This window comes from Biomphalaria glabrata, chromosome 9, assembly GCF_947242115.1.
Source record: "Biomphalaria glabrata chromosome 9, xgBioGlab47.1, whole genome shotgun sequence".
NCBI lineage: Eukaryota > Metazoa > Mollusca > Gastropoda > Planorbidae > Biomphalaria > Biomphalaria glabrata.
The window spans coordinates 4,039,938-4,053,587 of record NC_074719.1 but is presented as its reverse complement, the minus strand read 5'-3'; the positions used below and the strand labels follow the sequence as shown (position 1 = coordinate 4,053,587).

Below are 13,650 nucleotides of genomic sequence, written 5' to 3'. Positions count from 1 at the left end.
CATGCTTTCATGTTACACAGGACAGATGCCGGAAAAAATATAGAGCAGTGTTTCTCAAACCTTTACCTGTGGCTCTCCCCTAAATGATAAAACTTTAGCCAGCCTACCTGGAATAGTGCTGTAGGTTCCAAAAGTGTGATCTGAGAGAGTTATGTCCGACCCTGCTATTTAGTGATGGATAAAGATGGAGTAGATTATTTTCCCTCCCCTCTCTTTTTTTTTCGATGCTAAAGTTACGTGGGGTAACTCTAGTCCGACTTGCAGAAATAAAAGAGTGATCTTTCCATGACTTCTTGGTCACAATGGTTAAGTCCGACCCTGCTATTTAGTGACGGGTGAATACTACTTGTTCTCCCCCTCACACACACACTCTTTTTTTTATTTTCGCCGCTAAAGTTACGTGGGGTAACTCTAGTTCGTCCGACTTGCAGAAATAAAAGAGTGATCTTTCCTTTACTTCTTGTCCAAACTGTTGAGCCATGAAGAGAATCATATAGATAGATAGTGTAGTATATTGAATAAAAACAATGTTTATTATAACAAGTTTAATGTTTTATATATTATCCTCAGAATCTCTCGCGCCAAAAAAGCTGCGCCAAAACCGCTTGTGCAAAAACAGCTGCTTCTTCCGTTCCACTCATTTTACACGGGGGGGGGGGGGGGGGGTTAGGATGCCTAGGTCGAGGTTAAGCTGACAAAAAAGTTAACTATACACATGCTCGCGGTCAAATGTACATTAAAATCTTCAAGTGATTCTAATCTTAATCATGCTACTTTAGTCTGTGACTTGAGTACGCACATATCATTCACCCTACGGATCAAGAAAATCACTGAAAGACATGTCGCCATGAACAATATCTGAGTCAGTGGTAATGTGCATATATACAGAATAGATTGGTGACAAAGTAGTATGTAAATTTAGAACTAATCAACAAATAATAAATAAATAATATTTTTTTGCGATTAGTTGTTATATATATATATATATATATATATATATATATATATATATATATATATATATATATATATATATATATATTATATATATATATATAAATCATTATTGTAATATTGTCTTATTTATTATTATTATTAGATTATTTTTTTTTTAAACTTGAATGCAAAAAAAATCATTTATTAAATTTTCTAATATACATATTATATTACCCCCATCTGTGCCTCCACCAGGTTTATAACAATATATATATATATATATATATATATATATATATATATATATATATATATATATATATATATATTTATTTATTTATTTATTTATACATATATATTATTTATCGAAAACGGCTCTAACGATTTTCTTTAAAATTTCTGTCATTATCATAAAATTAATTTTGACCCTTAAGCCATAATGAATACGAAGCGTAAAAACAATTATGCTTAAATATGCCAATGACTTTATGCACAAAGTAAAACGACTTTAGAGGCACTAAGAAACTTTCTATTCAAATAGCCGTGTACAATGACATTTAGAACTAACAGAACATATAATCCAGTGGTCTTCAACGGGGCGCTATCGCCCCCTGGGTGCGTGTTCGTGAAATTGGGGGCGCTGGGAGCCAAAGGGGCTGTAGGGGGGGTGGCGCAGGGCACCTCTGTAACGCCGTCCTCCTCTAAGCTCGCAAAAGAAGATCGACTTGGGCATGCGGTCGTCTCACATGCGGAATAAGTGTTGATGAAACATACAAATTAATAAATAAAAGCCTATTTGATGCAAATTTGCCTTCTCACTCTTCTTTATAAGTGTTTTTCTTAGAGGGGGGGGGGATGCTGGCTGATTTTATACAAGAAATAAATACGAAAAGTGGGCGGTAGGCCAGAAAAGGTTGAAGACCACTGATTATTATAATCAATCCTTGGGAATGGAAGTCGCTTCCTGATCCCTCCATTTCGTCTTTACAAAATGTTTCCAAAAGGAGTTCGGATAAATAATCAACTTTCTTTCGTAATCTATTAACTGTTCTGTTGAATGTGTCTAGTTCTAACTCGCGGCCAACATCAACATTTATCAACACATCAACCATTAACACCTTGACAAAACATCCGAAACATGGTTATAACATTATGCAGCATTCATGTGTTACACTAGGTGATATGTAAACAATCGACATTAGTATGAGATTAGTTTTTTTAAGTTGTCTTTTTATCTTTTCTTAAATAATACACACGTTACTTCAAAAATGAAGATGATTACGTCCTTGTTTTTGTATTAGAAGATTATGGTTCAGTGTTTTATGTACAATTGCTACTTTACTTTTGAGTCTTCTGTCCTGAAGGCTTTCTAAATTTAGTGATTTTACTTAAGGTGTTACTCTAGTCAAATGTGAGTATTCGTTTATTATGAATCTCACTGCTCTATTTTGTGTCTGTTCCAGTTTCTTAATGTTTTCTTGAGTTGAGGGGTCCCAAACAGAGGATGCATATTTCATTATTGGCCTAACCAAGGTTAAATAACATTTTAGTTTTATGTTCTTATTTGATCTTTTAATAAACCCTAATGCTTTGTTTGATTTTTTGATAAATTTAAATCAATATTGGGATTCCATGACAGTTTTTCATTTATTATAACACCTCTTATTTTGCGTTTTTAGTCTGTGTTACTGGTTTGCCATGAATAAGATAAGTGGAATTTATTTGTTTTTAGGTGGTTTTTTTTGTTAATCTTAACAACTGACATATTTTTTGGGTGAAAAGACATGCTCCAATTTGATTCCCATTTCTGTAATTCATCTGATTCCATTTGTAAAATTTCTCTATCTTCTGTTGTTTTTATTGTTCTATATATTATGCAATCTTCTGCGAATAATCTGACTTTTGTTCCTGAACTAATGCAATTTGATAAATCGTTTATGTAAATTAAAAATAGTAGTGGACCTAAGACTGTTCCTTGAGGTACACCTGAGTTTACTGTTATTGGTGTTGATTTAGATCTCTCCCTATCAGAAAATCCCTAATCCACTGATGCAATGGACCATCAATGCCAAAATATTATAATTTTTTAAGCAAACTATGGTGATGAACTTTGTCAAAAGCTTTGGAAAAATCTAACAGTGCTATTAAATAGCATTCATCATGAGGCGAAGGTAAATTTGTATCATTGTGTTTACGTTGCAATGTTTGTCATAATGTTTTATTTCGCTAACTAAGAATATTTTTAGCTCTAATTTAAAAACAAGCAAAATATAACAGAAATCCTTTTGAAAAAACAAGATAAAGAAATCCTCACTTAGAGCTATATCTTTCAATAATGTAGAAGCTATTTTACATATCTGATATCAAACAAAATACTGAATATCCAATAATTAATACACTAATTTGTTGATTTTTAACTGATTCATGTTTTGTTACATATAATAAGTGCTTTTTTTGTGTGACGGTACGCACCGGTACGGCGTACCGGCACCTTTTTCAATGTGGGGAAAAAATTATTACTTTTCTTGAATTTTAAATATTATTTTTAATTTATTAGTAGTTAAAAGTTAGACATTCCCTCACTGAGTACCGCACCTATTTATTTTTTTTTACACAAAAAAAAATAAAAAATAACTGGGTATAATAACTAGTCGTTTAAAGTTTCAACTTGATCCAAGAATAGGTGTGGAAGATTAATCTCCCGTGGGCTCTTGGTTTTAAATCTTGGTGATGACAGGGCTTTTGATTTTCAGGATTCTTATGAATCCTCTGAGTCCAGCAAACTGTTATGGGTATCTGACATACGTTGGCTAAAGTGAAAATTAAATGCGGTTTGACACTGTGCTGGCCACACGACACCCTTGTTAATCGCCACGTCTAATAGGAGGTTTTTACCTTTTGACTACCAAATTTCTCGACCTCAATGGAATAAAAATATACTTTTTTTTTGGACTAAGTGATGTTTTGTCATCGAGCGTGAGCTCCTATGCAAAATTTCATGAGGATTGGATTAGTAAAAGTGGTCGAAAATACGATCGCCAAAATATAGAGTTAGTTAATAAGCGTTATAAAATAGACCTATATTGATATTATTGTACAGTTTTACAGAGTTCAATAGACAGAAAATAAAAAACAATTACCACAAATTAAAAATAGCAAGGTTACAAAGACAGTTTGTGTGGAAACACAAACTCAAAATCGGCCCCCGAAGTGGTCCACTCAGGCAGGTAAAAAGGCAGGTATCAATATTTTCAGAAAGAGCATCAGAATGAAATTCTATCAAAGACAAATGACAGAGAAGAATGGAGAAAGAAGGTTGACGGATCTTGTGTCTAGCCTCAGTGGTCCGACAGACCAAAGGATAGGTAAAAGTGAATGTGAAATTAAATGCGAGCCTGGCCTAAATGATGTTTTATAATGAATATCTAATTGATCTAATTGTTTTATAAAGTGTCAATCTCTTATTCAAATCCTCAAAGAAAGAAAAAAACATTTTCGAAAAAAAAAACTCCTTTAGTTTAGTTATTTCTAATTATACTAAAGCACTGCAGTTCACGAGATAATATGAAAACCTACTTATTAATTGTTGTTTAAATTATGTCCAACTTATATGGCTGCCTGGTCGTGCGTTTTGCGCGCTGGACTGTCGTTCAGATTTATTGATGGTCCAGGGTTTAAACCCTGCCCGCTCCCATCCCCCGTCGTCCTGCGGGAGGTTTGGACTAGGAAGTAATTATCTTCAACTTTGAAGGAACATCCGAAACATGTAAAACATTTTTTTTTTACAAACACATCAGCTGCGTGGAGAGGGGGGGAACTGATGTGTGGTCGACATCGTTCCGACCACAGCTAATGCCCAGGCATTCATCTCATTAAGATGATCCATAGTCGCTTCGCGACTGAAGGAGGCCATATATATCAGTTTGTAACAAAGGACAACGAAACAATGTGACGAAGACTTTAATAAATCGTTGTTTTTCTTATGGTAATGTATAAATGAATAACTTTTCAGGAATCTGTTTTATAACAATTTCATTAAATGTGTGTTCACTTCAGCAAATAATGATACGTTTAACATATTGAAATTATCTAGGATGTTACAAGTTCTTCAAGCATTGATGGTCCTGAGCATAACTTTTTTTCTATACAGCTCTGTGTTTCTAGATCTTTCCATCGGTTCTCCAAAAAATATATTAGTTACAACGTAAGTATTCCAATCCAATATTTTCATTAACTTGTCTTTAAATAAAAAGAAGCAGAGAGTTTGATTGTGAAAAGACTTAAATTATTAGATACACTCTATTGGGAAATTAATCAAGATTTTTTTGTGGATTTAATTTATTCCACCATTAATTTACTTTAAGCGGTAGGTATAGACATAAATAAATATAGACTGGCCGAAGGAAGTAACTTCATGTAACTTGAAAACATGTATATCTATTGTATTCGGATTTCCGAATTATGAAAAAGTTGCATGATCTTCATTCTTAGAGATTAAACAAAACTATTGTAATACTTTTAATATAGGTTATGGCTGAAATAGATATGAATACTTATCTTTTATACTGCTCATAAATGCTGTATAATAAAGTACACTAAATTGAAAGTCACAAAGTTTCGTTTCATAAAACTCTTTAATCGGCCAGTCTATATTTATTTATGTCTATGGCGGTAGGCCTACGTCGTTTTTACAAAGCTTAAAACAGCTTTACTCCTGCGGATGTTCATCATGCTTAATAAGTAAATTGAAGTCCTTTGCAGGCATTTTGATAAGGCCCCTTCCTTCTTGCAGAAAAAAAAATTACAGGCGCAGAAAACGTAAAAATTCAATAGGCCATATACCCCCGGCGGACAACGGCTTTGTCTGCATCAGATGTGGTCAAATATGCAGGTCTAAAACTGGGTTTGTGTAGCCACGTGAAACACTGCACTCATCCTTAATCTTCGGAATCGAAGACGTTGACATTATATATATATAAAAATAAGAAAATGGAAGATTACAAAAGACCAAGACTAAATCAAAGAGTGTCTAGATTTAGAGCTCATCAGAGAAAACTAATAGAAGGATAGCGTCTGGACATCTTTGTCCTAGACTCAAAACGTCTCATTACCGACCGTGTTATCCACTTCATCGTTAATCGGAGTCATACAGGAAAAAGTACCAAAAAGGCCATTCTTTATAGGCCTCAACACTGACATAAAACATCACAACATGTGGGCAGTTTTGAACCAATAGCGCGTTTCCACGTCGTACAGACGTGTGACGTGGCAACGAGCTATTGGTCTAAACTGCCCACAGGTTATGACTTTGCAGGTCAGTGTTAAGGCCTTCTGTATCGATTGGTCTCGATCCACTAGCGGATCCAGAACTTTGGAGTGAGGGGGGGGCGATTTTTTTCCAAATCCAAGCCCTAACGCCCAGTAAACCCTAACCCTATGCATAAACGTGCGTACAGCTGGTTTAAAATGTGCAGGGAAAGACGCAATGCTCTCCTGGTAGAAGACGTCAGCCACAGTAATGAAGTTACGGTGCGATTAGTTCTGCAGTGTGGGGGCGCGGTGGCTGAGTGGTTAATTGCATGGCTTCTGAGCCTGAGGTCGTTGGTTAGAATCTCGGGGAAGACTGGTATTTTTAATTACGGGAATTTAGGGTGCCCCTGAGTCCACCCAACTCTCAGGGGCGGACTGGCTATATGGGCAAACGGGCAAATGCCCGGTGGGCCGGTACCAAATGGGCCGGTCTAGCCGCGACTAAAGAACAAAAAATATTTAATGCAGACAACTTTAAAAAAAAAAAGTGACAGCAGCAAGACAGAAAGGCCCGAACACGTTTTCTTGTTGTTGTTTTTTTTAATTCTTATTACAATTTATTTTGTTTGAAATTCAACAAGAATATCAACAAAAAAAAAACACACTATACACTGTACGTATTATCATTTGCAAAACGTTAGACCGTTCTTTCTCCTATGCACGAGCGGCATGGACTGCTTTGATGTCTTCGAGGTTGTGTTTGGCCTAATCATTTTGCTGGTCGGCATGGGCCTTTGAAGGCACTCCCAATTATTTTTTTTTTGCTCCTTCCCTCCCCCGTCTTTTAATACTTCCAATGAAATTCAACCAAAAAAAAGGGATGGGAGAGGTTAAGTTAGAAAACATTGATATAACGCAGCAAAAAAAAAAATTAAAAAATATAGGCGCGACAATTAGCTCTTTAACAATACTGAATAGAAATTAACTTTAACACATACTTACAGCCGTGAAATTGCAAACCACCCAACTTATTCACAGCTCAATATGGGTATGAAGCTCTACTTTCTGCGATTTGAAAAGAAAAAGTAAGTTTCTTTGTGTTTATTTTTAATAACATAGATCTAAAAATACTATACTTAAGACTTACAAAAAAATTATTTAATTAAAAAATAAATCTAGATCTAAATCAATTTTTTATACTATTATAATTAATGGCAAACTTATGCTTAGTATGAAGTCATTAATGATAAAAATTATTACAATAATTTATATAGCGCTGTCACATCCGATATTTAATGAAAGGAGATTTATATTTTAAATGATGGATCATGGTATATTTATATACAAATCGCGTTTTTGAGAATGTATTAGGAGGAAGCAAGAGCTTTCCACATTAAGTAAGTGCCTCTCTAACCGTTCTGCTTTCTCTTATCTTTTAATGGAATGGGTTGCTTGAGTCAGCCAGGAAAACCAATGATTTAGCATATTGTTGTAACCCTGCCTTGCAACATTGCTTGAGGTGAGCACTAGCGCACTAGTGAACGTAAACAGGAAGACACTAAGATAGAGAGAATAACAGTGCATCAGGGATTGTGAAGAGTGAATGTTTGGGAAACTAAGAGGCCAACTTTTGTGCTGCCTGAAGGTTGAAGTCCTGGAGCGAAGCGGGGAAGGCTGTCGTTGGTCCACATTCGGGTTAAGTATCAAAGGACTGGTATACTTAATAGTAAGACTCTGAGGAAGCTGAAGGATGTTATGTGTTTACCCTAGTGAATAAACATAACTATTATATCCTGTTAAACTGTGTTGAGTTGCATGCCTTTTCGTTGAGTGCCTAACCTAAAGTTACAACAATTGGTGTCAGAAGTGGGATTTAGGCAGCTCAACAAAAGGATAAGAATGACAACGCTTAGGAAGCTAGATGAACTTAGCTCCGAGCCAGGGAGCAGAGGATCTACTTGACAAAGAGAAGATGAGAGCCAGTCTTAGACAGAACCTGGTTGATGAAGGGGAGGATCCCGAGACCTACCTTTTTGAGGTAGAACCAGATATCAGAGAGGTCATGAGTGCCGTGCTGAAAGAGGTCAACGAACAGATCTGTACCATGATTAAAAAGATAGGTACCATTACCTCACTGAACAAGACTGATGAATTGTCTGATACTGTGATGAACAAGACCGATGACCAGATAGCTACCATGTCGACAGGTATAAACAATCCGCTACTCAACGGAGACGCCTTTGATGGTAGTGTTGTCTATGACTGTAATAAAAAAAGTTTAAAAAGCGTCAAGACTAAGTAAATCGTGCCTATTCAGTGAAGTCACTCAAGTCGTATACGAATCATGTGATTGAGACTCAATGAGCATTTATAGTAAAGTTCCCTTTTCATTCCTTGCGATCTATGGGGCAGATGATGTAAGGGTCATCTATTTCTATGGCCCACGGTTAACGCGCTGTCATTTGGCAAGCACAACGACCGACCGCCTTTACTTTTCAGCAGAGTTACCTACAACTACTCATCTTGCGTATTTGTACGATTTGTTAAATCTAGGAATATTTTTGCATAAAGAATTTAAGTAAAATCATACTAAGGAGCTAAAATATTTCTCATTGGTTTTTGCAAGCCATTAACCGACGTTATGATGATAAATACTTCATAAATTGCATATAAAATATATTTCCATAACCAGAAACTGGGTCGTACTAGATGACGTCTCTACACCTTGTGTGGATGTAACTCTGATAACCAAACAAGATGATTGGAGTGTCGCTATTTTCGTTGATGTCGAAAAAGACATTATTGGATGTAGGTAGGTTAAAGGTGTCTGTCAACATTTAACTTTTTCAGCTAGATTTTACGTTTGTAAAATGTTTCACATGTTTTGATTGTCCCTTCGTCTACTTCCTAGTAAAAAACTCCCGCAGGGTAACCGGGTGAAGGCAGCTGGCAGGGTTTGAATCCGGGGTCATCGTGATAAACGAATGAACGACAGCCCATCGCGCAAACCGCACAATCCAACTTTCTTACTCTCAAAGCCCCAGCTCTAGCTCATTCTCCCCCCACCCATTTAATTTATTAAGATTGTTGTCCCTTTTTTTTTTTTGTTTGGAATGCATTTTAATTTTTTTTTTCACCCGTATCATTCCAACAAGATGTGTGACTACTTCAAACATAATTTAGACATTACAAATGTAAGATAAGATAAGATTAACGCTAACCCTAACTAACATATTTTAAACATTTCTTTCAGTCCTCCCAAGTGTTATCAAATCACCAGAGATTATCTTCAACAGTCATCAAGTCATTTTTCAACTTTTACATTTATCAACACATCATCCAAATTGACTGGATATTTATTTGCTATAGAAAATGGCGCCAAGGTAATTCTAGATACCGAGTGCGACGCTTTAGTTGAAAACATCACTGGAACATTTCACATTAATGATGCACACCAATCTGGATTGATGTACGAGGGTGCGGGCTTGTTTAATCCTTTTCATCATTTTGGTCTGACCGAAGCCTTTCCCAAAGAATTTTGGTCTCTAGGTAGAATCAACACAGCTAGAAACATATCTGAACTCAGAAACTCTGATATTTACTCTATAGTAGACTGGAGCTCGGTGTCTATAAGACAAGGTGTAACTGTCTCTACCTCGACTTGCTTAAAATACACTCAAGGCAATGTAAGCCGCCCTACAGTTGTAAATACTACTCCAGTTTTTATTAGAAATTCAACTGCAGCCTCATTCAGCACTGGACCTACAGTTTTCTTTGAGGATGTCTTCAAGTTGCTTTTTATTCCACCAGAGTTAAATTTAGAAGAGAAGAAAGCTTTCAGGACAAGATTATTAAACGAAATGATCAAAGGTTCTCAACTTTTGACGTCTTTCTATTACGTATCTACACACAATCAACCTTACGACTGTGCATACGTCGCCGATGCTAGTAAGCAGAGTTTAAATACAAGTTGTGTTTCTAGTTCTAACTGTACTAACATGTCCTCTTGTAACCCAAACGATGAATGCTGTAATGATATACTGAAGAACGTAACCATTTGCATCATGAAGGACTGTCTTCCATTGAAAGATTTGACTAACATGAAAGTACTTATCTCTTCTTGGATAGATGATCTTACAAAGTTTACGCCAAAAAAGTTATTACATCCAAGAACTATCACTAAAACGGTTTATCGTATTCCTCAGCATTTAAAAATGTTCAACAATATTACTAGTGATTTAGAGAAAATAGTTTCAAAAGACATAGTATCATTATGTGGACTTAATGTAACAATGAACTTGCACGCAATACAGAAAATGACTAATCCTGTGATAGACGATATATTGCTAATTATAGTAATAAATTATAACAGCTTGTTTCCTTCTCTTGGTTTTAATGAGTTTTTACACAGACAGTATTTTAAGTTTATCGTTTACTGTGTGCCCTCAGTAGAAGCCTTTCAGACGTACACGGATAGAGAGGGATTTAATTACGTTACTTCCATAGAAGGTGTAGCTCATGGCTGGGAATTTTTCTATGAATGCACTGCTGGCGCCATGAAGCTTGGTCTACCAGTTCAAGGCTATCTCCAGATAGGAGACGATGTCCTTCTGAATACTTGGAACATTGTTGCACTCCCTAGGACAGAAATGAGTATCTTCTCTAAGGTGCATTTTAAAGAGCTATATAAAAAAGATCCTAAAAGTAAATGGCCTCACTGGAATTCCATCAGAGGTCAGAGAGCAGTTGAAAAAGTTATTGGGGAATTAAAAACTGCTTTGAATCTTACCGTTGAGGAGCAGTTAGAGAAATACCCGCGAGTTAATTTTACGACATTCGCAGAAAGATTTCTCAAAAACTTGGAAGGTAACCTGAAGCCCAACTTTGTAATTTACGGTGCAACTGATATTTTTTACGTCCCACAAATTTTACAGAATGAGTATATTACAATCACTGAAATATTTCGAAGGCATAACTGTATGGTGGAGTTAGTAGTTGGGAATATTTACATGGGACTGAAGAATCCTTTTGAGGAAAAGTATTTGTTTGAAGGACATGGGCTTTGGAATAACGACAGACAAAAGCCATGGACTTTTTTTGATGCTAGAAATGAGATTTTTATACATCCGTTTAAATGGCTTCGCAATGCGAAAAATAAAGAAGGAAGAACGTTTGCTTGTGAAAGATATTTACCATTGCTGAGTTGATTATCAATTCTATATAAACTATAGTTTTATGATATATGCTAATATGTCCCTGTTGGGCAAGGGCAAACTAAGCAGCCGACTTGACCTGGCACAGACTCAAAACCATTTTTTTTTAGGGCAGAAATAGCAAAACTTGTCCTTATTGCTGTTGTTTGAGTTTTTTTGTTTTTTTTTTAGTAAATTGCAGTTTAGTTTTTGTTTCGCTATTAAATATTTGTATTTTTCTATCTCATTTGAGGCCACCGAATTCACTTCGCCTATTGTATTGGCCTCCTTCAGTCGTAGAACGACTATGGATCATCTCAGAGCACACTTCCTCATGTGGCTGTGGAGCCCTACTTTGGAGAGACACTCCCATCCACAGATAGCGCAGGTTAGGGTGGCTTTTGCTTCGGTGGTAGAGGAGCTGGCCATTTTTCGGATTGTACGTTTTTTTTTCTTCCTGAGCTGAGACACATGTACTTTCACTGTCCATAGCTTTCTTGGTCACTGTCTCTCTCCATCTGTTGCGGTCTAGAGCTATGTCTTCCCAATTGTCAGTATTGATGTTCACTGATTTGAGGTCACGTTTTATTACATCTATGTAACGGAGGTGGGGGCGACCAGTTTTTCTTGTGCCAGTCGCGAGTTGACCGTAGAGGATGACTTTCGGGATGCGATTGTCCTCCATCCGGCGAACATGTCCAAGCCAGCGCAAACGGCGTTGTCTGAGGGCTGTAAAGATGCTGGGAATACCTGATCGCGCAATGATCTCAGTATTGCACACTTTTTCTTTCCATGTGACATTCAAGATGCTACGGAGACATCTCAAATGGAATGAGTTCAGTTTTCTCTTTTGCTTTGCGTAGGTGGTCCATGATTCACTGCCATACAGCAGTGTACTCATAACGCATGCCTTGTAGACTTCCATTTTGGTCACCGTAGTTAGCTTATGGTTTTCCAAAACTCTTGGCCTGAGTCTAGCGAAGGTCGAGGCAGCCTTCCCTATGCGTTTTTTTTTATCTCCTCTTCTAGAGACAGGTCATCTGTAATTGTGGATCCCACTTCGCCTAAGGCCTCTAATTATCTAAGGCCGGCTCTGATGTATGATAATGCATAGTCGATCTCAAATTTTACACCATTTAAAATAATGACTTCAATTTAACCACAGCAACTTCTAAAATTGTTATAGCGTTACCTTCTTTGGGATTGAAGGACGGTTAAGGAGAACGATATTTTTTTTTTACTCAAAATTAATGTGGATTTGTGGGTGAATGATTTGTTGGTGAACCAACTGTTAGGGAGCCATTTGTCGTGTGAACCATTTTTGTTTTGTTTGATGTAATGCACAAATTGTAAGACATATTTCCTTACGGACAATAAAGATTATTATTATTATTATTTGCCATGAACAAAATGTCGGTGATTCAGTTGTCAGTGAAAAGGTTGTCTATGAACCTTTTGTCGGGTTAAGGATTGTTATGGAGTGTGTCTGTGTGTGTGTGTGACGGCGGGAAGAGGTTAGCGATTGGATGTGAATGATGCAATATAGGTGGCATAGCCGTCAGTTGGTCTTAGGGGAGACAACTCCAGAACGTGAAACTGAAAAGTTATGTCATTGTAGTGAGCTGTATTTTTTTAAATTAAGAAATAATATTACTAAAGTCTACTACATTTACTTGATTTCATATTAACTTGATTTTGTCCATATTAGGCCTATAAATAAACTTATATTTAGTATTGTTCACAAGGAAGTTATTCAGGTTTTTCAAGTATATTACGCCTACAGCGGTTTAGTTGTTTACCAGCAGTTCGGTGCTACAATTACAAAAACGGTAATAGCAACGATTTGTCGTGAAAGATTCGTCAGTGAACTATTATGTTTGACCTTTAGTAATATGGCCACTGTTCGTTAACCGTTGGCCTAAGAAACAGATGACCTTAACATCATCTGACCTATAGATCGTAAGGTCTGAAAGGGAATATTTACTTACTTTACTAATATGGCCAATAACCAAATTGTTAGAGCATTGTTCCAAATTCGCAAATGTAGTGGGATCGTTTCTCTTACTGGCTAATTTGTTTTCTTTTTTAATGTATGAATTGAACATAAATTAGAATTTTATTTGAAACATATTTTGTTTATATATTACTTGTAGTGAAATGTTTTGTTTAAGAAAGTTAGCTCTCTTTAGAGTAGGTCATGGCCACATTATTATATGCTTGAGAATCATGGTCACTAACTGCAGAACCAGAGAGGAGGATTCTAGCATTGGAA

The 13,650-nt window shown here is 36.2% G+C and overlaps 1 protein-coding gene across 19 annotated transcripts; it reads left to right on the top strand.

The window, feature by feature from the left end:
- The first annotated feature begins 1,846 nt into the window (after positions 1 to 1,846).
- On the top strand, positions 1,847 to 13,122 carry LOC106052403 (uncharacterized). Of its 19 annotated transcripts, none has more exons than XM_056040367.1 (6): positions 1,847 to 1,969; positions 2,891 to 3,107; positions 5,030 to 5,140; positions 7,191 to 7,271; positions 8,879 to 8,998; positions 9,440 to 13,122. In XM_056040367.1, the coding sequence occupies exons 2-6, from the start codon at positions 3,097 to 3,099 to the stop codon at positions 11,391 to 11,393; spliced, it is 2,277 nt and encodes a 758-aa protein (XP_055896342.1). In that variant the 5' UTR covers positions 1,847 to 1,969; positions 2,891 to 3,096; the 3' UTR covers positions 11,394 to 13,122. The 19 variants fall into 19 exon arrangements, with proteins under 19 accessions (XP_055896342.1, XP_055896334.1, XP_055896339.1 ...); XM_056040359.1 differs by having other exon boundaries at positions 1,866 to 2,113; positions 3,028 to 3,107; positions 7,225 to 7,271; XM_056040364.1 differs by having other exon boundaries at positions 1,867 to 2,077; positions 2,968 to 3,107.
- Positions 13,123 to 13,650: the final 528 nt, after the last annotated feature.